This window comes from Dermochelys coriacea, chromosome 3, assembly GCF_009764565.3.
Source record: "Dermochelys coriacea isolate rDerCor1 chromosome 3, rDerCor1.pri.v4, whole genome shotgun sequence".
NCBI classification, from domain to species: Eukaryota; Metazoa; Chordata; order Testudines; family Dermochelyidae; genus Dermochelys; species Dermochelys coriacea.
This window is the reverse complement of record NC_050070.1, coordinates 155,911,091-155,933,675: the sequence shown is the minus strand read 5'-3', so window position 1 is coordinate 155,933,675 and position 22,585 is coordinate 155,911,091. Positions and strand designations below refer to the sequence as shown.

Sequence of the window (22,585 nt, the reverse complement as noted above, 5' to 3'; positions counted from 1 at the left end):
GAGAGAGAGATGCACAGCTGTTTGCCCCCCCACCCAGGTATTAATACATACTCTGGGTCAATTAATAAATAAAAAGTGATTTTATTAAATACAAAAAGTAGGATTTAAGTGGTTCCAAGTAATGACAGACAGAACAAAGTGAATCATCAAGTAAAATAAAATAAAGCACCCAAGTCTAAACCTAATGCAGTAAGAAAATGATTACAGATGAAATCTCACCGACAGAGATGTTCCGGTAAGCTTCTATCACAGACTGAATGCCTTCCTAGTCTGGGCACAATCCTTTCCCCTGGTACAGCCCTTGTTTCAGCTCAGGTGGTAGCTAGGGGATTTCTCATGACTGCCGCCCCCTTTGTTCTGTTCCACCCCCTTATATATCTTTTGCATAAGGCAGGAATCCTTTGTCCCTTTTTGGGTTCCCACCCCTCTTTCTAAATGGAAAAGCACCAGGTTAAAGATGGATTCCATTTCAGGAGACATGATCGCTTGTCACTGTAAGACTTCAAGCCTTCATTCCTTCCAGCCTGACTCACAGGAAGGCCTGCAAGCAAACAGAGCCATCCACAGTCAATTGTCCTGGTTGATGGGAGCCATCAGGATTCCAAACCACCATTAATGGCCCACACTTTGCATAACTACAATAGGACCTCAGAGTTATATTTCATATTTCTAGTTTCAGATACAAGAGTGATACATTTATACAAATAGGATGACCACACTCAGTAGATTATAAGATTTGTAATGATATCTTACCAGAGACCTTTTGCATGAAGTATATTCCAGTTACATTATATTCACACTCATTAGCATATTTTCATAAAATCATGTAGAGTGCAATGTCACATCAGTGACGCAAGGTGAGTGTGAAAGGTGCATAATTTTGTTTGTATCTGTGATGTGCTTTTTGTTTTAGAGGTGGGAGAGCACTGTAAAATGCTATTTGATCAAGTAACAGATAAAAGAGCTGTAAAATAAAGTCTAGTGTATGATGGTTGAATTACATCAGTTTGCGGACTGTAAAAGATTTAATGTACATAACATCTTTGCAGGTTGGAAAGGACTCGTTTGGCAATGATTATATTGAAAATTTCAAGAGAAATGGGATTTCTACAGGTAAAATTTCAGTTTAAAAAAAATAATTTAATTTTTTAGATAACATTTGAAACTAGAGATGGAGGAGGTGGAAGGGTAGATTGGTTAGGCTGTCTAATTCGCACACCCATTCTGGTGCAGAATGGTTCTCTGCAGTGTGTTTGCCATTACTTTGTCCAGTCTGGTTTGAATTGGCCTATGTTAAATCTTTAGGCCAACATTTTCAAGGGTGACCACTAATTTTGGATGCCCAGTTTGAGGCACCTAGAGACTTATATTCAGAGGTTCTGGGAACGTGCAACTCCATTTGAAGTCTATAGGAGTTGCAGATGCTTAGCATGTCTGAAAAATGAGGTTCAGCTTGAGCACCCAAGTATTGAAGCATCCAAAATTAGTGTCCACTTTTGAAAATTTTGCCCTTAATTTTTACCCTAAATGTTCAATGTTGATTTACAGCAGGAAATAGCAGGATCTAAATCATTGTCAGGGCATGAAACACTTCAAAGACAGAGAAAGTTCTAGTCTCGTAAAAGTCACTACAAAGAGACTAGTCCCTCCTTAAAGTGTGGTTTGGTTCTACTCTGTAACGTGAATTTATATAAATGGAACCTTCTTACTTGACATACGTGTGTGTCCCAAATCATATCTATTCACTTAAGTGATGAAAGTAAACTGTTGTTGCCTTTTACTCCTGTTAGCCTTGCAAAGCCAACATGGCTAAGAGAGAGTGAAAGACTTTCATTGCTTTGCTGCTTTCTTCTTGTGTATCACCAATGGCCTGATGCAAAGCATTGTATAATCGATGGGAGTCTTTCCATTGATTTCAGTGGATGTTGGTCAGGCCCCAACAGAACTACTAAGTAAGTCCCATTTGAAAGCAGTGGGGATGCACAAGTGTCACTGAAGGCATAACTGGACAGGGAGGTTGCGCAGTTGTCTTTAGCACTTTAGTTACTGATGATGATGTGTGAGAAGTGAACAATCCAGCTTGATTCTCATATCCCAGGCTAACTTTGCAGGGCTGGCAGTTAAGGAAAATATCTTTTTGCTTATAAACTGAGTACATTCAATCCATATATTATAATGAAGTAATAACAGTCCAACCCTACAGTGCTATTTTTACATATCTCAGAGATCAGCCACATTTTTAAATGCACTTTTTTTTCAGGAAGTCTCTAAATCCTAGTTTCCCTCTCTATCTCAGTTACAGGCAGGGCTGCTAGTACTGCCTTTGGTTAAGGTTGCTTGACACTTCCCATTATAAGACCCAATTTTCAGTTACTAATAACTTTCACACTTTAACTGTTCAAGTTAAAATTTTCCATGCCAGGTATCCACCTCAGGATAAATTTTTCTGGAAAATTTCAGCCCAGAATGGTCCAGTTGTTTCCGAGAATGAGACTAGGGCAAAGTACATTGCTTTGCCTATGTTAAAAAACTGTGGTGGTTTCATTTGGTTTGGTTTGGCCTTTTGCCATCCCTTATGAAAATCCAACCAAATTTGGCCAAGGACTAAGCCTTTGAGAAATTGCAGTACACACATTCACAGTAGAAACTTACTAAACCCTTGCAACTATTGTCCCCAGAAGTTCTATCTGCATTGAGCATTGTCTACTCTAGTCCAGGGCTGTAAGGAGCTGAGTAGGATCATCCCTCAAATGTAGCTCTGAGTTGTTAACAGCCATCATTTTGACTCAAATTTTCAAAAATAATAATAATCAGCCAAAGGCAATCACCTGTCATGGAAAATTTCATTCCAAACGGTTAATGTTTGGCAAAGTTTTATATGTCACTGAAAACTGGGTTTTGTAGCAGAAAGTGTTGGGCAACCATAATAACAGGCCCCACTACCAGGTCAGCCTATAATAATTTAACAGAATGGATTAATCCAAAGAGGAAATGTACAGCCTCCCCACAACGTCCATCTTCATTAATGTAGGCTGCCGTTCCTTCTGAAATGTAAATCAACAGAGAATTAAGAGGGAAATATGCTGTATTATTTCAGTGCTTTTTTTAGCCTAGAATCTGTTGTTTCACTGGATAAAAGAATGCTGTCATTGAAGCAGAGACATAGCTACATTAAAGAACATTGGACTCACATTTGCTTTTTGTGGGTGTAAGTTAACACTTCTTTTGTTGTTGTTAAGCTTTTTTGGCATTGTTACACATGAAATAGTTATTAGCATTTTTAAGTGTTGGAGGTTATGGGAGGTTAAACTGCATCACATACTGTTGTTGAAATAATACATACGGTAACTTTTCCCTTTCTTAGAATTTGTAGGTCAGACTGAAGATGCTGCTACTGGAACAGCTTCAATAATTGTTAACAGTGAAGGTACATATTTCACGTTCTGAGTGGTCCCCTAGTAAGCAAAGGTTTTGCCTTTTTAAGCTGCAAAAGAAACTTTTCTCTGGCCCTTGTTAGTTGTGGGTTTTTCTCTCATTTACAGACAAATTCTGTCATCCTAACACTTCCACACTTACTCATCCTACAGACTACTAGTGGAGCACAGTGTCACTCATTGTGAGTAAGGGTGGGAGAATCTGACCCTTATCATATCTACCTACGAATAGCCATAAATAGACTAGCCCACTGGTTCATCTAATCTGACACTGGCCAGTACATAGTGCATCGGGGGGGGAGGGGAGTTTAAATATAAAAAACTTTCCCCCATAATGTACCTAGCAGATTTACAATGGGAAAAGGAAATTCCTTCCTGACCCCAGCACATGATGAATTTATGCCAGGAATTATTAAATATGATTATCCTTATTATCTTAGTCTGCATAGCTACAGATATTTTGGTTGTCCGGTTATCCAGTTGTCTTTAAAATTTTGCCATAATATTTGACTCAGAGCTCCTTCTGTAGTGCATATGCTCCAAAAGTGACATTTGACCTGCTTATTAATTGTCCTTTAGTTTAGCATGCACCTTTACTTCCATATTTTTGGACAAGGTAGAAAAAAGGGAATTGAACATTTTTCATATTGTCTTTCATAGTGACTAATTTAACTTCTGCTGTTTTTTTTTTTCTTTTCAAACAAATTCCGCCTCATACTCGCTAGCCTGTGAACTCTTTGAAAAAAATTACTAAAGTCTAGATTGAACCTTAACTCAGCCCGGAATAAGGGTCAGGATGTGACAACTCCATTCCAGGAGCAGGCCTGGAAAGGGAATTGTGATTAGGGCAAGTTGAAAAGGTTAATCTGAGTAATACTATGTGCAAATATTAAGTGCATTAGTTAAAGCGCATTAAATCCTAGTTTGGATACTCGCATTCAGAAGTAGTGGCCTTAGTTCCCTTTAGTTCAATGAATTAAGATAGACATACCAGAGTCACAATTCCTTCCCTGATGTTTCTCCATGACCCTCCCCCTCCCCCATTCCGGAGGAGTACGTTTGGGAAGTAAATTACTGAAGCTCTTGAGAGAGTGCAGCTTACATCCCTCTTATACCTGGCCAGCTACTTTGGTCAGTGAGTGGAGGCAGAGGACAAAGCCATAGCATCGCCCACTCCAAGCCCCTCTCTGCCCACTTTCCATGGGAGGAATATCCAAGAAATATTGACTGCGCTCTACACTGGACCCAAAGTTCAGGTTGGCTGAGTAAGGGACGGAGTCTTACTTCCCCTTTTAGTACTCTGCTGGGCAGAGTAAGAAAGAGCATGATCTAACCTTGAAACAGTAGTGAGTGACCTGTTGATCTGTTCTGAGGGATAACAAACAAAAACTTATGGATTAAAAACTTTTGAAGCACTAGGAAACAGAGCCATGACTATTGTCCACTGCTCTGAAGTTTACGGTGGATTTTCGTAGAAACTGATATTAGTGCGAAAGTTCAGTACTAACAGTAGTAGTTTTGTGATGTGGAGGATGAACTAAACAATGCATTGTGGCACATAGTTTATTTGAGTGAAAAATGGAAAGTTTCTAAATTAAGTTACCAAATTTAAAACTGGCCTCAGATTTTACATAGATGCTGCTGCTAGAACACGGTCAGGACAGTGCTGTAAAGCAAACAGATGTATGGAATTCATAGTGGTAATTGTTGTTAATTCTCCTTAAAACCATCTGGGGCCAAAATTGAGTTGATTACAATAAAATAGCAGTACTTGTGTTCTGTGCTGTTACAAAAGAGACTATTTTATTTGCAGAAGCCTGGCAGATTTGACCTATCAAGGGTATGTCTACACTACGAAATTAGGTTGAATTTATAGAAGTCGATTTTTATAGAAGTGATTTTATACAGTCGATTGTGTGTGTCCCCACTAAGCGCATTAAATTGGCAGAGTGCATCCACAGTACCATGGCTAGCGTCGACTTTTGGAGCGCTGCACTGTGGGTAGCTATCCCATAGTTCCCGCAGTCTCCACTGCCCATAGGAATTCTGGGTTAAGCTGGGTTAAACTGATGGAGCAAAAAACATTGTCGCGGGTGGTTTTGGGTACATGTCGTCAGTCGCCCCTCCCTCTGTCAAAGCAACAGCAGACAATCGCTTCGCGTGTGGACGCCATACTGCTTTCAGCAGATGGAGCAGTAGGCCTGCTAACTGTCATCATCGAACCACCACTTCTGCTGCAACTCTGCTCTTCTCGATAGCGAATTTCTCCATGTTGGCTGTCATGGGCTCCCGCTTCCACTGCAATTCTGCCACCTTCCAGGTCATCAGCCACCGCTTCCGCTGCATCTCTGCTCTCCTGCTCTCCTACAGACGCCATACCACAGCAAGCATGCAGCCTGCTCAGCTCAGCTCACCGACACCGCCGCTGTTGTGTCCTGGTGCTGCTGGCAGCAGACGGTGCGGTAGGCTTACACTGCCACTCTGCTCTCCTGCAGATGTCATACCACAGCAAGCATGGAGCCCGCTCAGATCATCGTGGCATTTACGAGCATTGTAAACACCTTGCGCATTATCCTGCAGTACGTTCAGAACCAGAACCTGCAAAACCAGGCGAGGAGGTGACGGCAGCACGGTGACAAGAGTGATGAGGACATGGACACAGACTTCTCTCAAAGCACAGGCCCCGGCAATTTGGCCATCCTGGTGACAATGGGGCAGGCTCATGCCATGGAACGCTGATTCTGGGCCAGGGAAACAAGCACAGACTGGTGGGACCGCATAGTGTTGCAGGTCTGGGATGATTCCCAGTGGCTGAGGAACTTTCACATGTGTAAGGCCACTTTTATGGAACTTTGTGACTTGCTTTCCCCTGCCCTGAAGCGCCAGAATACCAAGATGAGAGCAGCCCTCACAGTTCACAAGTGAGTGGCGATAGCCCTCTGGAAGCTTGCAACGCCAGACAGCTACCAGTCAGTAAGAATTAATTTGGAGTGGGCAAATCTACTGTGTGGGCTGCTGTGATCCAAATAGCCAACGCAATCACTGAGCTGCTGCTATCAAGGGTAGTGACTCTGGAAATGTGCAGGTCATAGTGGATGGCTTTGCTGCAATGGGGTTCTCTAACTGTGGTGGGGCGATAGACGGAACGCAGATCTCTATCTTGGGACCAGACCACCTTGGCAGCCAGTACATAAATCAAAAGGGGTGCTTTTCAATGGTGCTGCAAGCACTGGTGGATCACAAGGGACGTTTCACAAACATCAAAGTGAGATGGCCGGGAAAAGTACATGACGCTCGCATCTTCAGGAACTCTGGTCTGTTTGAACAGCTACTGGAAGGGACTTACTTTCCAGACCTGAAAATAACTGTGGGGGATGATGAAATGCCTATAGTTATCCTTGGGGACCCAGCCTACCCCTTAATGCCATGGCTTTTGAAGCCGTATACAGGCCGCCTGGACAGTCAGGAGCTGTTCAACTACAGGCTGCGCAAGTGCAGAATGGTGGTAGAGTGTGCATTTGGAAGTTTAAAAGCTCGCTGGTGCAGTTTACTGACTCGGTGGTTAGACCTCCACGAAACCAATATTCCCATTATTATTGCCGCTTGCTGTGTGCTCCACAATATCTGTGAGAGTAAGGGGGAGATGTTTACAGCGGGGTGGGAGGTTGAGACAAATCGCCTGGCCACTGATTACGCACAGCCAGACACCAGGGCGATTAGAAGAGCACAGCAGGGCATGGTGTGCATCAGAGAAGCTTTGAAAACCAATTTCATGACTGGCCAGGCTATGGTGTGAAAGTTCTGTTTGTTTCTCCTTGATGAAAACCCCCCGCCCCTTGGTTCACTCTACTTCCCTGTAAGCCAACCGCCCTCCCCTCCCCCATTCGATCATCGCTTGCAGAGGCAATAAAGTCATTGTTGTTTCAGATTCATGCATTCTTTATTAATTTGTCACACAAATAGGGGGATAACTGCCAAGGTAGCTCAGGAGGGGTAAGGGAGGAGGGAAGCACCGGGTGGGGTGGGGGAGGAGGGGAAGAGGGAAGGACAAGGACACACTGCACTTTAAAACTTATTGAATGCCAGCCTTCTGTTGCTTGGGCAGTTCTCTGGGGTGGAGTGGTTGGGTGCCCGGAGGGGGCCCCCCTCCCCCCGCATTCTTGGGCGACTGGGTGAGGAGGCTATGGAACTTGGGGAGGAGGGTGGGCAGTTACACAGCGGCTGCAATGGCGGTCTGTGCTCACGCTGCTTTTCCTGCAGCTCAACCATACACTGGAACGTATCAGTCTGATCCTCCAGTAGCCTCAACATTGCCTCCTCTCATCATGCTGCCGCCACCTATCATCTTGCTCCTGCCACCTCTCCTCACATTCATTTTCTGCTTTCCTGGACTCTGCAATTTTCTGCATCCATGCATTCTGCTGAGCTCTTTCAGTGCAGGAGGACTGCATGAGCTCAGAGAACATTTCATCGCGAGTGCATTTTTTTCACCTTCTTATCTGCGCTAGCCTCTGGGACGGTGATGATAGGGGGAGCATTGAAACATTTGCAGCTGTGGGAGGAAAAAAAGGGAGAGTAGTATTTAAAAAGAGACATTTTAGAGAACAATGGGTAGACTCTTTCACGGTGAATGGTTTCAAACAGCAGTGCCCTCCTTTCCCATTTCAAGCAGCCATTGGGTTGGCCATTTCATGGTGAATGTTTTGAAACCATTTCACGGTAAATTGTTTGAAACAGCAGCGCCCTCCTTTCCCATACCAAGCACCCATTGAGTTGGCCATTTAAAAGGAGGGGCTGCGGTTTTCGAGTTAACATGCAGCACAAACCCAACCAAACTGCCCCACCACCCAATTCTCTGGGATGAGCACTTCATCCCTCCTCCCACTGTGTGACTGGTATCAGGGAAGATCCCTGCCAGGCAAATGCGAACAGCTCAGCGTGAACAGGCCCCCGCCCCACTGCATGGCTGAGAGCAGGGATGATTTCTTTTCAGCCACAGGCAAACAGCCCAGCAGGAACACCTCTGAATGCCCCCTTAATAAAATTCCCCATTTCAACCAGGTGACCATGAATGATATCCTGAGGATAACAGAGAGGGATAAAGAACGGATGTTGCTTGAATGCCAGCAAACACCAGGAGCATACGCTGCCATGCTTTGTTATGCCATGATTCCAGCTACTGCTATGTTGTGCCATGATTCCAGTATACATGCTACTGGCCTGGCATTGTGTAAAGTGTCCTACCACAGAAGATGGAATAAGGCTGCCCTCCCAGAAACCTTTTGCAAAGGCCTTGGGAGTACATCCAGGAGAGCTTCATTGAGATGTCCCTGGAGGATTTCCACTCCATCCCCAGACTTTTCCAGTAGCTGTACTGGCTGCGAATGCATCCCAAGTCTTCAGGGAAAATTAATCATAAAACACCCTTGCTTTTAAACCATGTATTATATTTACAAATGTACATTCACCAGAGATGCCTTCTCCGCCTTCAAGCCAGGAGCCCACCTTGGGAGGGTAGGGAGGGTATTGGCTCCAGGGTATTAAACAGTTCCTGGATGTCGGGGAGAACAGTTTCATCCTCCACCTCATCATTATCTTCCTCATCCCCAAAATCCTCATCCCTGTTACATGAGAGTCCCCTCTTGCAGGAGTCCACATACAGGGGTGGGGTAGTGGTAGGGGCACCACCTAGAATTGCATGCAGCTCATCATAAAAGCGGCATGTCTGGGGTTCTGACCTGGAGTGGCCATTTGCCTCTTAGGTTTTTTGGTAGCCTTGCCTGAGCTCCTTAAGTTTCACGCGGCACTGCTGCGGGTCCCTGTTATAGCCTCTGTTCTTCATGCCCTTGGAGATTTTTTCAAATATTTTGGCATTCCGTCTTTTGGAACGGAGTTCTGATAGCACGGATTCGTCTCCCCATGCAGTGATCAGCTCCAGTACCTCCCATTCGGTCCATGCTGGAGCTCTTTTGAGATTCTGGGACTGCATGGTCACTTCTGCTGATGAGCTCTGCATGGTCACACCATGCTGGCCAAACAGGAAATGAAATTGAGAAGTTCCTGGTGCTTTTTCTGTCTACTTGGCTAGTGCCTCTGAGTTAAAAGTGCTGTCCAGAGCAGTCACAATGAAGCACTCTGGGATAGCTCCCGGATGCCAATACCATCGAATTGCATCCACACTACCCCAAATTCGACCCGACAATGTCGATTTCAGTGCTAATCCCCTCGTTGGAGAGGAGTACAGAAATCAATTTTAAGAGCCCTTTAAGTTGACAAAAATCGCTTTGTCGTGTGGAAGGGTGCAAATCGATCTAACGCTGCTAAATTCAACCTAAACTCATAGTGTAGACCAGGGTTAAGAGCTTGTTTACACATGCAAGTTGTATTGCTATAGCAATGCTAGTATAGTTTAAGCAGTGCAACACACCCATGTGGATATAGTTATGTCAGTATAAAAGAGCTTATATCAGTCTGTCTTATTCCTGTAAGGGAAGAGTTAAAGTTTTTTGCAGAGTCTGCATTATTCTGTTAAGATCATTTAGGACAAAGAAGAGACACAAATGCTAAATTTCTTAAAGGACTCTACTATAATTAATTTTAACTCATAAGCTAGTTACCAGAATCACTTGTAAATTTTCAGAAAATTAATTCTGTAGGCAGAGTAAGTGCTGTAAGTTTGTGGAGAAGGCACAGTATTTTTCATACAAAACAAAGAGGTTGAATCTCTGCTTTAAGAGCAAAATGGAACTCGATATATGGAGTCAAAATTAACATTTCCATTATGTGGTCCTGTGAAATCCACAATTCAGATGCATTTCAAAGTTTAGCTTTTGTGGCCTTAGCAATCTGTGTTTTCTGGAAAAGTTCACTGCTTCCAGATAGGTGCTTACTAAAGATAAACTCCAGCTTCACAAGTAGGCTTGTCAACAAGACCTTGCATATGGTAGATTTCCCCCCTCCCTCAAAGTAAGGAACTGTAACATGCCCCCAGCAGTTTTTCTGGGCACTTCCCCTTTTCAGATGTGTAGTCCCACTTTCCACTCCCACTTACTGCTGCATCCCCTTTTCACCTCCTTTGCCCCACTGCTTTTACCATTTCTACAGCACCCTGTCCCCTAACAATGTATTACTGGTTTATAGGAACTTTGTAAAATTATTATGCATATTGTTTCTGTTTTGTTTTATATAAATAAAGCAGCAGTTACAAGGCAATCTCTATATAGGAAAGAAACTTCCTCAGTGGGTAGGTTATTCCATATTATCCCCTTCACAGTTTTGGCACATTCCTCTTTCTGTGATATATCTGGCAGTGGCCATTGCTAGAGACAATACTGGACTAGATGAACCACTAGTCTGATCCAGTCTGGCAATTCCTTCATGCATAGAAAAAGCCCAGAGAAAGAACAGCAAAGACTGTGGCAGGCAATAATCAAAGTGCATTAGCAAAACAAAGTGAGGGCACAGGACTGGAATAACAGGGACTGTTGCAAGTTAGAAGTGAGGTGCACTGGCAGAACAGTGTGTGGAAAAGCAAGCACAGTGCCTGCCTAAGTTAACGTTGCCTATAGGTATTGCTATTATTCAGTCATTTCATGAACAGTGAATTCTCACACTTCTTATAAAGCGTGGGCACACTTCAATATCAAAGCACTACATGTACATGTATCCACAGAAAGCTTTTCAAAATATACATTTAGAAGTGACTAGCAAAACAAGGCAAAAAATGTGCAGAATATGAATGTCAATGTGACTGAAATATCCTTTGCATAAAGTAAAACACATGTTGTGGTCCTGTGGGCTAATAGGAAACTGGTACCTGGAAGTAGCAACTTATTTTAATATACTGGCAAATGGGGCTTTTTAATGTGTTCAGCAAGTGACTGTAGAGAAATTACATCACCATGGACACACCCAAAACTTGTCCTTATGCTCCTGAACTGTGTGGTTTGTAAAGCGACTATTTCTCATAATATTCTTTCGTAGTCACAGACATTATCATTTTTTCCTATGAAATACTGTGCAGGAGCTCTGCAGCCCTTATTGCAGTTGTACTGATAGGTTGAGAGACTGCTAAGACATATTTCAGAGTAGTAGCCGTGTTAGTCTGTATTCGCAAAAAGAAAAGGAGTACTTGTGGCACCTTAGAGACTAACAAATTTATTAGAGCATAAGCTTTCGTGAGCTACAGCTCACTTCATCGGATGCATTTGGTGGAAAATTTTCCAATGAAGTGAGCTGTAGCTCACGAAAGCTTATGATCTAATAAATTTGTTAGTCTCTAAGGTGCCACAAGTACTCTTTTTCCTTTTCTTTTTGCTAAGACATAGTAGAGTTTGTTGGCCACAGTGCAGACTACGGGAGCGTGAATTGCAGCTCATGGTAAAGTGTTGTGCTGTAACTGCCTGGCATAGACCCTGCTAATGTGAACTAAAAGGTACCTAGTTTAGTCCCTTTTAGTTCACGCTATCAGGGCCTACACAGGGCAGTTACAGGGCAATACTTTAGTGCATAGTTCAATTCATGCCCCCATAGTCTGCACTGTGGGGCCATGTAGACAAGCCCTTAAACACCACTGATGGCTTGAGGGCTCTTTCACATGTATTTGTTCTAAAGAAAAACTGTGCCCCTGTTGTATTTGGCAGTGTGTTCTGAGCCCCGGTCTACATCACAAAATTACTTTCGTATAACTACATCACTCAGGGGTGTGAATAATCCACACCTCTGAACAATGTAGTTATACCAACCTAAGCTGCACTGTAGACAGACTATGTTGGTGGGAGAACCTCTCCCGCTGATATAGCTGTTGCCTCTTGCAGAGGTGGATTAGCTAAACCGATGGGAGACGCTCTCTACTGTCAGTTTAGAGCAGGGGTGGGCAAACTTTTTGGCTTGAGGGCCACATCGGGGTTGCAAAACTATATGGAGGGCCGGGTAGGGAAGGCTGTGCCCCTGCCCCTATCTACCCCCTCCCACTTCCTGCCCCCTGACTGCCCCCCTCAGAATTCCTGACCCATCCAACCCCCCCACTCCTTGTCCCCTGACCGCCCTCTCCTGTGACCCCCGTCCCTAACTGCCCCACAAGGACCCCACCCCCTATCCAACCCCCCTTCTCCCTGTCCTTTGACTTCTCTGACCCCTATCCACACCCCCGATCCCTGACAGGCCCCCTGGGACTCCCATGCCTATCCAAGCCTCCCTGTTCCCAATCCCCTGAGCACCCACCCCAAAACCTCCACCCCATCCAACCGCCCCCTGCTCCCTGTCCCCTGACTGCCCCCAGGGACCCCCGCCCCCTTACCATGCCAGAGCCAGCCACACCGCCATGCTGCCCAGAAAGAGCAGCAGGCCAGAGCGCTGGCGGCGCGCTGCGCTGAGGCTGCAGGGGAGGGGGGACAGCAGGGGAGGGCCCAGGGGCTAGCCTCCCTAGCCAGGAGCTCAGGGGCCAGGCAGGATGGTCCCAAGGGCCGTAGTTTGCCCACCTCTGGCTTAGAGCATCTCCATTAAAGAGTTATAGTGGCGCAGCTGCATTGGTGCAGTTGCACTGATGCAGGATTTTAAGTGTAGACATGCCTTGGATATTCCTATCATAAGGCATTTGTAGAATGTATTTTAAAATAACACTTTAAATTCATTTGGCAGTTTTCAGGGTTTGTCTACATAGGGATACTCAGAAAAATTCATCTGTATTAACTGAAGATGTACATTTAAATTGGTTTAAACTGCATTAAGCCCCAATTTGGATTTTCTTACTCAGAATTGAAGTGGTCTTAATTCAGTTTAATTTAATTCACTTCCAAAGTGGTTCTCAACCAGGGGTATGCGTACCCTGGGTATGCAGAGGTCTTCCAGAGAGTACATAAACTCATCTAGATATTTGCCTAATTTTACAACAGGCTTACATAAAAAGCACCAACCAAGTCAGTACAAACTAAAATTTCATACAGACAGTGACTTATTTATACTACTCTATATACTGAAATGTAAACACAATATTTATATTCCAATTGATTTGTTTTATAATTATATGATAAAAATGAGAAAGTAAGCAATTTTTCAGTAATAGTGCACTGTGACGCTTTTATATTTTTATGTCTGATTTTGTAAGCAAATTGTGAGGTGAAACTTGTGGGGGTACGCAAGACAAATCAGACTCCTGAAAGGAGTACAGTAGTCTAGAAAGGTTGAGAGCCACTGGTTTAAACAATCCATTAAAAAAGTTAATTAACCTTTTTGTACTTTTCATTCTGTTTTCTTTATGAAAATCAATTTTAAAAACCTCATCACAAAAAGTAGATAATTCAGATCAACCTTCCTGAGTGTCTCCATGTAGCCCACAGCCTACTGCTAGTGGCCACCGTCTTTCTGACAAATGAAACGGCAGGGTTAGAAGCACAGTTAAAAGCAGTATCTATGTACTCTGCATTCATACTGGTTTAAGTATCAGAAGGACTTTTTAAATAAGGACTAAATCCCTATCTGCTGTAAATTTGTGTAGCTCCATCTCTCCAGTGGAACTATGCTAGTTTACACTATTTGAGAATGTAGCCCTTGCTATTTTAAATGAAATGTCTAAAATCCTAATGAGCAAACCTGTACTCACATGAGTAGCCCTTAGTCATTTAATTGAAATTAAGATCTACTAATGTAAGTAAGGGAATTGTAGGATAAACAGTGCACAGAAATGATCTTTTCCTGATTGTTAGTGTCCATTGCTATTTAATACTGTTTTATTGTCTCTGATGCTGGGTTCCCACCTGCTTGGAGTCACCAATGTCCTTGTTTAAGCAAATTGGTTGCCATAGTAGTAGACTCAGAAATGCTAACTTTGAATATTTTGAGCCAGATTCTGCTCTCATTTCTACTGGTATAAATTTGAAGCAACTTCATTGTCTTCAATGGTGTTACTCCAGACAAAATCAGCGTAGTTAAAAGCAGAATGTGATCCATTATTTCTCTAAATGTTGGATTGAACAAGTACTGGCTGGCACAATGTAGTAATATTGTATTTCTCTGGCCGGACTATTGGTCTAAAGTGAAATGTAAGTCTCTAGCCCGTTACAGTTGCAAAATAAAACCCTTCTGTCTGTGACCCAGTGCAGCACTTTCTACTTTGAATCTGCAAAAACAGGTTGAAACAAACAGCTACAATTATCTTAATACGCCATTAACTTTAAAATTAACTATTTTGCTGCTCATTATTTCAGCAGGACCATGCAGGTACTCCAGTGAGTAGAATTTAGGATTGTAGATAGCACACAGTTGAGTTGGACAGCCACCACAATTTTATTCCATCTGACCCCTACAATTCACCGTTTTTAGCTTCTCACCATGTAAACTTTCAGAAGGTATGTTGGGCAAAATAGATGCTGTTTGCCTTTGAATATTCCTATAGCAAAATCCAGATGCTTTTGATTGGCATCTATTTGTTGGAGAGGTTTCCTACAACCAAGATGCCCAGCCTTATCTGTTGAAAAACAAGGTGTCAGCCAAAATGCTGAGGTCTTGCTATTCAAATGCAGCTCTTTTAAACCAAGCCAGTGACAGTGGAGTTCTTTGGAAAGCTTGGGATCATTGTTCCATTGTCCTGCTTTCCCTTCAGAATGTCGGCATGGAGACATGCTTTGCATGTTGCTTACACAAGGGACTTTGAAGTCTCTTTCAAAAAAAATGCATTTTTAAAAACTAGCCATTTATTCACTGAGTAACTCAATCCATTACAGAATCAGTGGCATTTAGTGATTGGCAGCCCCTAAAGGAATCTTCAGCAGAGGCAGGCAGTAGGAACAGTAGATTAAGAAGCAACTGGTTTATTGAATTTAATACTTAGTGATTAATAATACATTTTAATTAGCAGGCATCCATGCCTGAAGGTCTCTCAGTATCTTAACAGAATAACTAAAAACAGAACTGCAATCAAATAAAGGCAATATGCTTGTTTGTTTGTTTGTTTTAAAAACACAATAGCAAGAGCCTAGGGTAATGAACCTCCCCATCCAGTCGTATATATTAAACAAACAACCAGAATGAAAAGGACACCAGAAAGAATTTGAACTGTTGCCCTCGTTGTGCTTTACAGCGTATCCATTGGAAGAGCATTCCATCTGCCAGCCCTCAAAAGGACAGGTTGCCCATCTTTACTCCCTCCCGATATTCTGTAAAGAGTTCTTGTGAGTCAAATATTAACTATCTGTCTTAAAACTCATGCCATTAGTGCTAGGGCCTGTTTCAGGTTCTCACAATGCTTCAAAACACTGACAATGTGGAGTGTCCCTGATAACTGGAGCAGGGCTGCCTCTCTCTTCTTGAAATTCACAGGATGCTCATAATTTTCAGAGATTTGACCCAATATCCAGTGATCCTAAGAAGAGGGGACAGTTAAAATTCTGAATGCATTTTGGGCATTGTGACTCACTATATCAATGTGATTACTTCTGCCAAGGTAACATCACAGGAAGGCACAAATGTCTTTAGGGGACACTCAAGACCCCGATATCTCCAATTTGGTACAGTTTAGTGGTTCTTTTTAGTACAAACAGAACATGAAAATCAAACCTGGAAAAAATCTGTGCATGTTAAATCCTCAAAAAATGCCTATACTCCATTGTGTTTGGGGTACAGTATAACCTCTTTTATGCATAGGTCTTGGTGGGCTGTCACTGAAATCTTTGGATGATTAAGTGCACCAGCATGCAGCTTCCCAAGTTTTTTTGGAAAGCACTTTGAAATCCTCATGTGAAAGGCACTGGAAAAGGGCAAAGAGTTGTTTTATTTACCTTAATTTATTGTAGTAAAGTGAAATATATAATTTAAAACATGGAATCTTCTCTCTAGGACAGAATGTTATTGTCATAGTCGCAGGAGCCAATTTGCTTTTGGATTCTGAAGACCTGAAGAGGGCTGCTAATGCCATTTGCAAGGCCAAAGTGATCATCTGCCAGCTAGAAATAACACCTGCTATTTCTCTGGAAGCCCTAAAAATGGCATACTCCAATGGAGGTAATTTACTTTAAGCATTCATCCATTAGATTAATGCTTTTACATCTTTGTCTTGGTCTCTGCAAAAGCTTTCTTCATGGTTTCTGCAAACCATTTTAATTTCTGTCACACTAGCCTGTGGTACAGATGAAACAGTGACCACAACTTCATGCCACTCTAATAAAACCTAAATTAAAATTTAAAATATCTCAATGCATATCATGGCAGATAAACATCCACATAATCTCATTTTGTGTAAACCTCCCTTATCTAGCCTCCTTGTGCGATGCTGTCTTTGCCTGTATTGTGTAGTGTCATGTCATATCTAACCAAGATTGTAATAAACTCAAGGCAGGGAGTAGGACTGTGGATCTGATTCTGATCTCACATCAGGACAAAACAGGAGTAGTTCAGTTAAAGTAAATGGAACTACGTTTATATAAAATGTATGTACTAAATTCAGAATTAGGCTTATGTCTCTATTCTTCCAGTACAGCACCATTCATACCTGTGGTGCTATATACGACTATTAAAAATAATAAAATTCCATAAAGTCTCTGATAATTTACTGATTTAGCAACAATTCCATGTGTATTCAGTGTATTTGGCATGTTGCCATAGAATGGATAATGTCACAGGCAGGAATTTATATCTAATCATTACTGTGCCTTTCAGTGCAGATTATGTTGTGACAGTGGATTTCTATACTGAAGAAGCGTATGGGTAAAATCTGTTATTCTTTTCCTAGAGAATGGAGTTTCAGTATTGGTGTGATGTTTTGTTTGTTTGTAGCACTTTCAACTACTCAAGCTTATCCACCACAGTGATTTAAACAATACTGGGTGAAAGGTTAAACGATTGTGGCCATTAGGCCATGGAAGATTCAAAATTTTGTTCTCATTTTACCCACTGGAGAACTGAGCCTGAAAGGTTACAGTAAATGACTTGGCTAAAGGCACACAGCAGTCAGTGACAGAGCTGGGATTAGAATTCAGGATTTCCTTGCTCCTAGCCCCAGCTTCTTGCTACCAAATCATGTTACCTTCAAGTTTAGAACAGAGGTTCTCAGACTGTGGATCGGGACCCCAAAGTGGGTCGCGAGTCCTTTTTAACAGGGTTGCCCAGGGTGGCGTTAGACTTGCTGGGGCTCGGAGCGGAAGCTGAAGCCCAAGCCCTGCCACCTGGGGCCAAAACTGAAGCCTGAGGGCTTCAGCTCTGGGTCGCAAGGCTCAGGTTACAGGCCCCCTGCATGGGGCTGAAGCCCTTTGGCTTTGGCCCCCCTGCTCAGGGGGTGGGGTTTGGGTTTTGCCTTTGGGCCCCCCTGCAGGGCAGCAGGGCTCCAGCTTTGGTCCCCCCTCCCAGGATTGTGTAGTAATTTTTGTTGTCAGAAGGAGATCACAGTGCAATGAAGTTTGAGAACCCCTGGTTTAGAAAGATTTGAGGACTTGATTCTCCACTGCCTTGTACCTCTTGAGGTCATCTATACCAGTGCAAAGTGGGTTTAAAATGTTATCATAGGTGTAAGTGAAGAGAGAAATCAGATTTAGTGGCATTTTAAACACATTTTGTATATAATTTGCACTGCTTAAACAACTGTGTAAAGTGCAAGATGGGAGAATCTGGCCCTGAAACTTCAATTGTTATAAGTGTTTATGGATATCATTAATAGGATTGTGCACATTGGAACAAAAATCCACATAATAGTATAATGAATTCAAAATTATTTTGATACAAATATGAATTACATGAGTTTGTTTGCAACTCCTTTCCACCTCTACATTTGGTTTATCAATCAGAAAACTTTTGTGAGACCCAAATGCTTTCCAAATTGCAGTTTAACATCTCTGTTTTGGTAGTCCAACAAGATCCCCTACAGTTTCTTAACTTGGATACATTTCCATCCATGGAAGCCTATCTTCTCAGCCCATTTTGGTTGCTGCTCTGAGACAACTTTGAAACAACTCCCTATATGCCACTAGAGCACGCATAGGACATTCTCCCAACAGAAAAACCTCATGTTGTGTGACTGCAAAATATTTTCAAAGGGGCCCTCTGAAATACCTTATTCTCAAAATTTAACCTATCTTAAAAATGTGAAATCTAATGGGGAATGTGTTTCTGGTTTCTAAATCAGTATATTTGGGAAATTAAATAGTGGCTGCTAATTACACATTACCCTCTCGGTGTTGTAGAGCCAGCTAGAAAACTGAGTACCAGTTAACTGCCAAACACCATTCCCAATAATGTGCTGACATCATGGATGACAAGTTAAGAAGCCAGAGCCATGCTGCTTGTTCTCCATTAAAAAACAAAACAAAACAAAAGCTCATAGAGTAGAAAAAAATCCATTTTACCAAATACAAAAGGACAAAACTAGCATGGGAAGTTTTCTCTGAGACCTTGAATTTAAGCCTTGACAGTTTTATAATTGTAATTATTTATAATGTTTCTGTCAAACAGGTTCCTTTGCTTTGAAATAAATATATACAGACCAGAACCAACATGCATAATTTCATCAATTATACAGCAACAGCTTTTTAGCATGCCAGTCACCAGCTGTATTGTCATGACAGGATAGGCATGGGGCAATCTGAATAGGCAGTCCCCAAAATTTATCCTCTTAAATATTTTAATAATGATAAATGTGGGAGTGCGGGAATGTTTCTTTTAGGCTAATGTAAACTTTAGCTTTTTTCCATTTTTTTCTGCAGATAAATTTTATTTTTCAGATAATTCTGTTATCCTTGGAAGACCTCAGTTATTTAGGGAATACCTGGAATACATGAGAGAAGGGGATTTTTTTAAGGCCTTTACTGACTGCACTTTATCCAAATGGTCAAAGTAATTTAGTGTAGCGGTTAAAACAGTGGACTTGAAGTCAGAACTCCTGGGTTATGGTGTCAACTCTGCCACTGACTCAATGTGTGATGCTGATCAAATCATTTTACTTCTCTGTAGCTCCTTAGGCTAAGAGATGAGTCTCTGACAAAGGAGAAATGGAGTGTTTCACTATTAAATGGAAGTGTGAAAAAACAACACGTTGAATGGGCCAGCAAAGACTATGCCTATGTCTACTCTGCACTCTCATCAGTAAAACTTTTGTCTGTCAGGGATGTGAAAAACACACACACCAAGACTGACAAAAGTTTTACCAATGAAAAGCACCAATGTGGACAGCCCTTTGTCAGCAGGAGTCGCTCTCCTGCCAACAAAACTACCGCCCCTCATTGTGGGTGGGTTGTTTTTTTTGTTTGTTTGTTTGTTTGTCAGCATAAGAGCTCTGTCCTGCTGATAAAGAGCAGCTACACTGTGTACCTTACAGTGGCACGGTGGTAGCGGCACAGCTGTGCCGCTGTAAGGTACACAGTGTAGACATAGCCTTAGCAACATTAGGCAGTACAATGTGTCAGCAAGAGACAGGAGCAGCCTTAGGACTGATACTGTTCTGAGCCTTCAGTATGGAATCGTTGTGCAGTCAAACCTTTCCAGCTCTGCCAAAGATAATATACTGCACATTGGCAAATGCTCTGAACGGTCAAATCTAAGTAAATGTTTTGCTTTGTAACACTGTGGAATCTTAAACCCATCCTGACTGTCAGTTGTTTCCCGTGGTTTAGCCTGCAGCACCCTCATGTATAATGCAATACTATATGTTAGGAAGGACACTAGACTATTTTTGTTTAACAGATGCACATCCAGATGCCTCAAATCTCTGTTTTGAATTTGGTGCTTTTTTGTTTTTGTTTTTGAATTAAAAGGAATAAGAAAAAGGGGGTGAGGATGGATGGAGTCCTAGGAGCCCTATTTTTCCATTCAGTGAATCTCACTTATATTGGTTTTGCAGAGTACATATGGAAAAGATTGGTTTTCCCAATGTCTCTGGTCGTTAAAGATTCCATGACAGTTTGTACAAGAGCAAGGGTGCCTCTGATCTGTCCTAGTTAGACTCCTGTCTTGAGGAACTATATTAAGTGTGCATAAATTCCCCTGGAAGTTTGACTTGAATACTGTATTCTTCCTTTTAACTGCTGTCTAATGTTGCTATGTGCTTTTAAACTGCTGCCATGTCCCTTCTCAGAGATGGCTCCATTTCAGTGGGGAGTGCAGTTCTTCCTACGTTTGAAAAGTTTGTGAGGATCCCAAAGTGCCTTGGAGATGATGGACAATATAAAATGGAAGTTGTTAATATCAGGCCCATTAATGCTGTGTTGGAAGAGAATTGTGATGCAGTTCTCTATCGATGGAAATGTATTCAGCTGGGGGTTTGCAAGACTTTCCTTATAATTCCTGTTCCTGGTTGCTCCAGGCCAGGGCTGGGCAAGCACCCTGGGACCGAGCACACAGGGAGGTTGTGAAGATTGGGAGTGGTGGGAGAAAGATTAGGACAGGAAGTTCACAGGGTTGAGACTAGAAATGAGTGGACAAAGAGTCTAGGACAGGGATGAAAAGGCTGCAGAATGGAGACTAACTCCAGCTAGGTAAGGAGAACAAGACTGAAATGGGGTGGGGATGGAGAAGAGACAGGACTGGGGATAAGGGGTTAAGCTTGCAGGGAATGGGCAGAAGAGTCTGTGCCCACTAGACGCACTCCCTCCAGAGCCTGGAATGGCACCCCAGATTCCTGAGTCTTACATTCCTCTGCTATCTGCGAATATCTGTGAAATCCACTGGCAAAGGGTTCCATCCCCCTTTAGTGCTGGTCCACATAAAGGATAACAAACTATTACTTTTATTAGTTACTCTGTTAGCTCAAATGGCAGAGGTCTGTGCAATGGATCTAGAAGTTCCAGTCCTGCTGATGATCTATGTGAGTATCTCAATATGATGGCATTTCTGTTTTCATTTTGCTTTTTAAAAAAATACTAGGAAATTACAAACAAAATCGGTGTCGACAGAACATTATTAAGGTGGCAAAGACAAGCACTCAAAGTTAAGAACAACTATGAAAAAAATGTGATGTAATAATATAATTAGACTGTAACATAAATCAGATGCACAAGGAGGCTGAATTAAGGCTGCACAGACAAGGCTACTTCTAGCATTTCCTAACTTCTGAGTGTTTGATTTTGCAACTTCAGTATCATTCTTGTAATGTAGTTGTTTTGTCTGCAACAGCGTTTCCAAATGATAAGAAGATAAAGAGGAATTGTGAAATTGAAAAGTAGTCACGGGCCTAACTTTTCAAATCTTGAGTGTCTAAAGTTCAGCTTCTACATTCATATTTATTCATATTACTGAAGTTTCTCATCACCTGAAATTTCTGTTCAAATAAATGGGATTCATAAGTGCTGGCGTGTCTGAAATTCAGGCTGTTTATGCTCAGGTGCCTAAAGATAGATTTAAGAGTCAGACTTGCAAGTTTGAAAACTTTTGTCACTGAATATAAGTAAAATTTCTAATCTAAGGGGTTATGTTTCATATGGAAGAAGGGATGATCTTATAGCTAAGGAACAGATGTATTAACCAGGAGATTGGCAGAACAAGGAATCCATAGATTTATGTGTTACATTGGGTAGTCACTTACACTCAATTGATATGGCAAACCTATTCTACTGTAGACAAGGCCTGAGGCTTTGTCTAGAGTAAGTTTAAAGGCAAGTTGTTAAGAGGTATTAGCTAACACACTTCGACAGGTTTTAACCAAGATATCATCTCCACCAGCTATATTAGCATTGAAACGTTAGCTAATGCCGCCTAACACTTTAAAATTGTAGTCTAGACAAAGCCTTTGTCACTCTGTGTCCCAGTTTCCTCATGTGTAAAATGAAGATTACAATGCTCACCTTCCTCACAGGAAGTTCTGAGGCTAAATCAAAGTTAGTAAAGCTCATGTTAGTAAATATTCAGAGGGAAGACACTCCACAAATGGAAATGATTTATATTAGATATCTACATTTAGATTATTTTTTTTGGTTAAAAAATCTTTTGAATACAGCTTGAATCTTGCCTAATGCTCTCCTCTCATTTTCCCCTAACAGCAGATGAATGAATGTCAATTTGGAGGGTTTATATATTTTTCTGTAATACAATTAAGAAAATGGTTAAATACTTTGTAAAATGAAAAAAAACAGGGTTTTTCTGGGGTTTGTGTGTCTGTGAGTAGATTCATAGATATTAAGGTCAGAAGGGACTATGATGATCATCTAGTCTGACCTCCTGCACAATGCAGGCCACAG

The 22,585-nt window shown here is 42.1% G+C and overlaps 1 protein-coding gene across 4 annotated transcripts in view; it reads left to right on the top strand.

Moving 5' to 3' along the window:
* RBKS (ribokinase) overlaps window positions 1–22,585 on the top strand; it is a 105,651-nt gene that overhangs the window by 46,515 nt on the left and 36,551 nt on the right. For 2 of the 4 annotated variants that reach the window (XM_038396240.2, XM_038396239.2), the window contains exons 3-5: window positions 1,050–1,113; window positions 3,365–3,427; window positions 16,266–16,430. In XM_038396240.2, coding sequence (XP_038252168.1) covers window positions 1,050–1,113; window positions 3,365–3,427; window positions 16,266–16,430 — 292 coding nt within the window. The remainder of the gene's footprint in view (window positions 1–1,049; window positions 1,114–3,364; window positions 3,428–16,265; window positions 16,431–22,585) is intronic. The other 2 variants (XM_043511634.1, XM_043511633.1) reach the window with 1 other exon arrangement.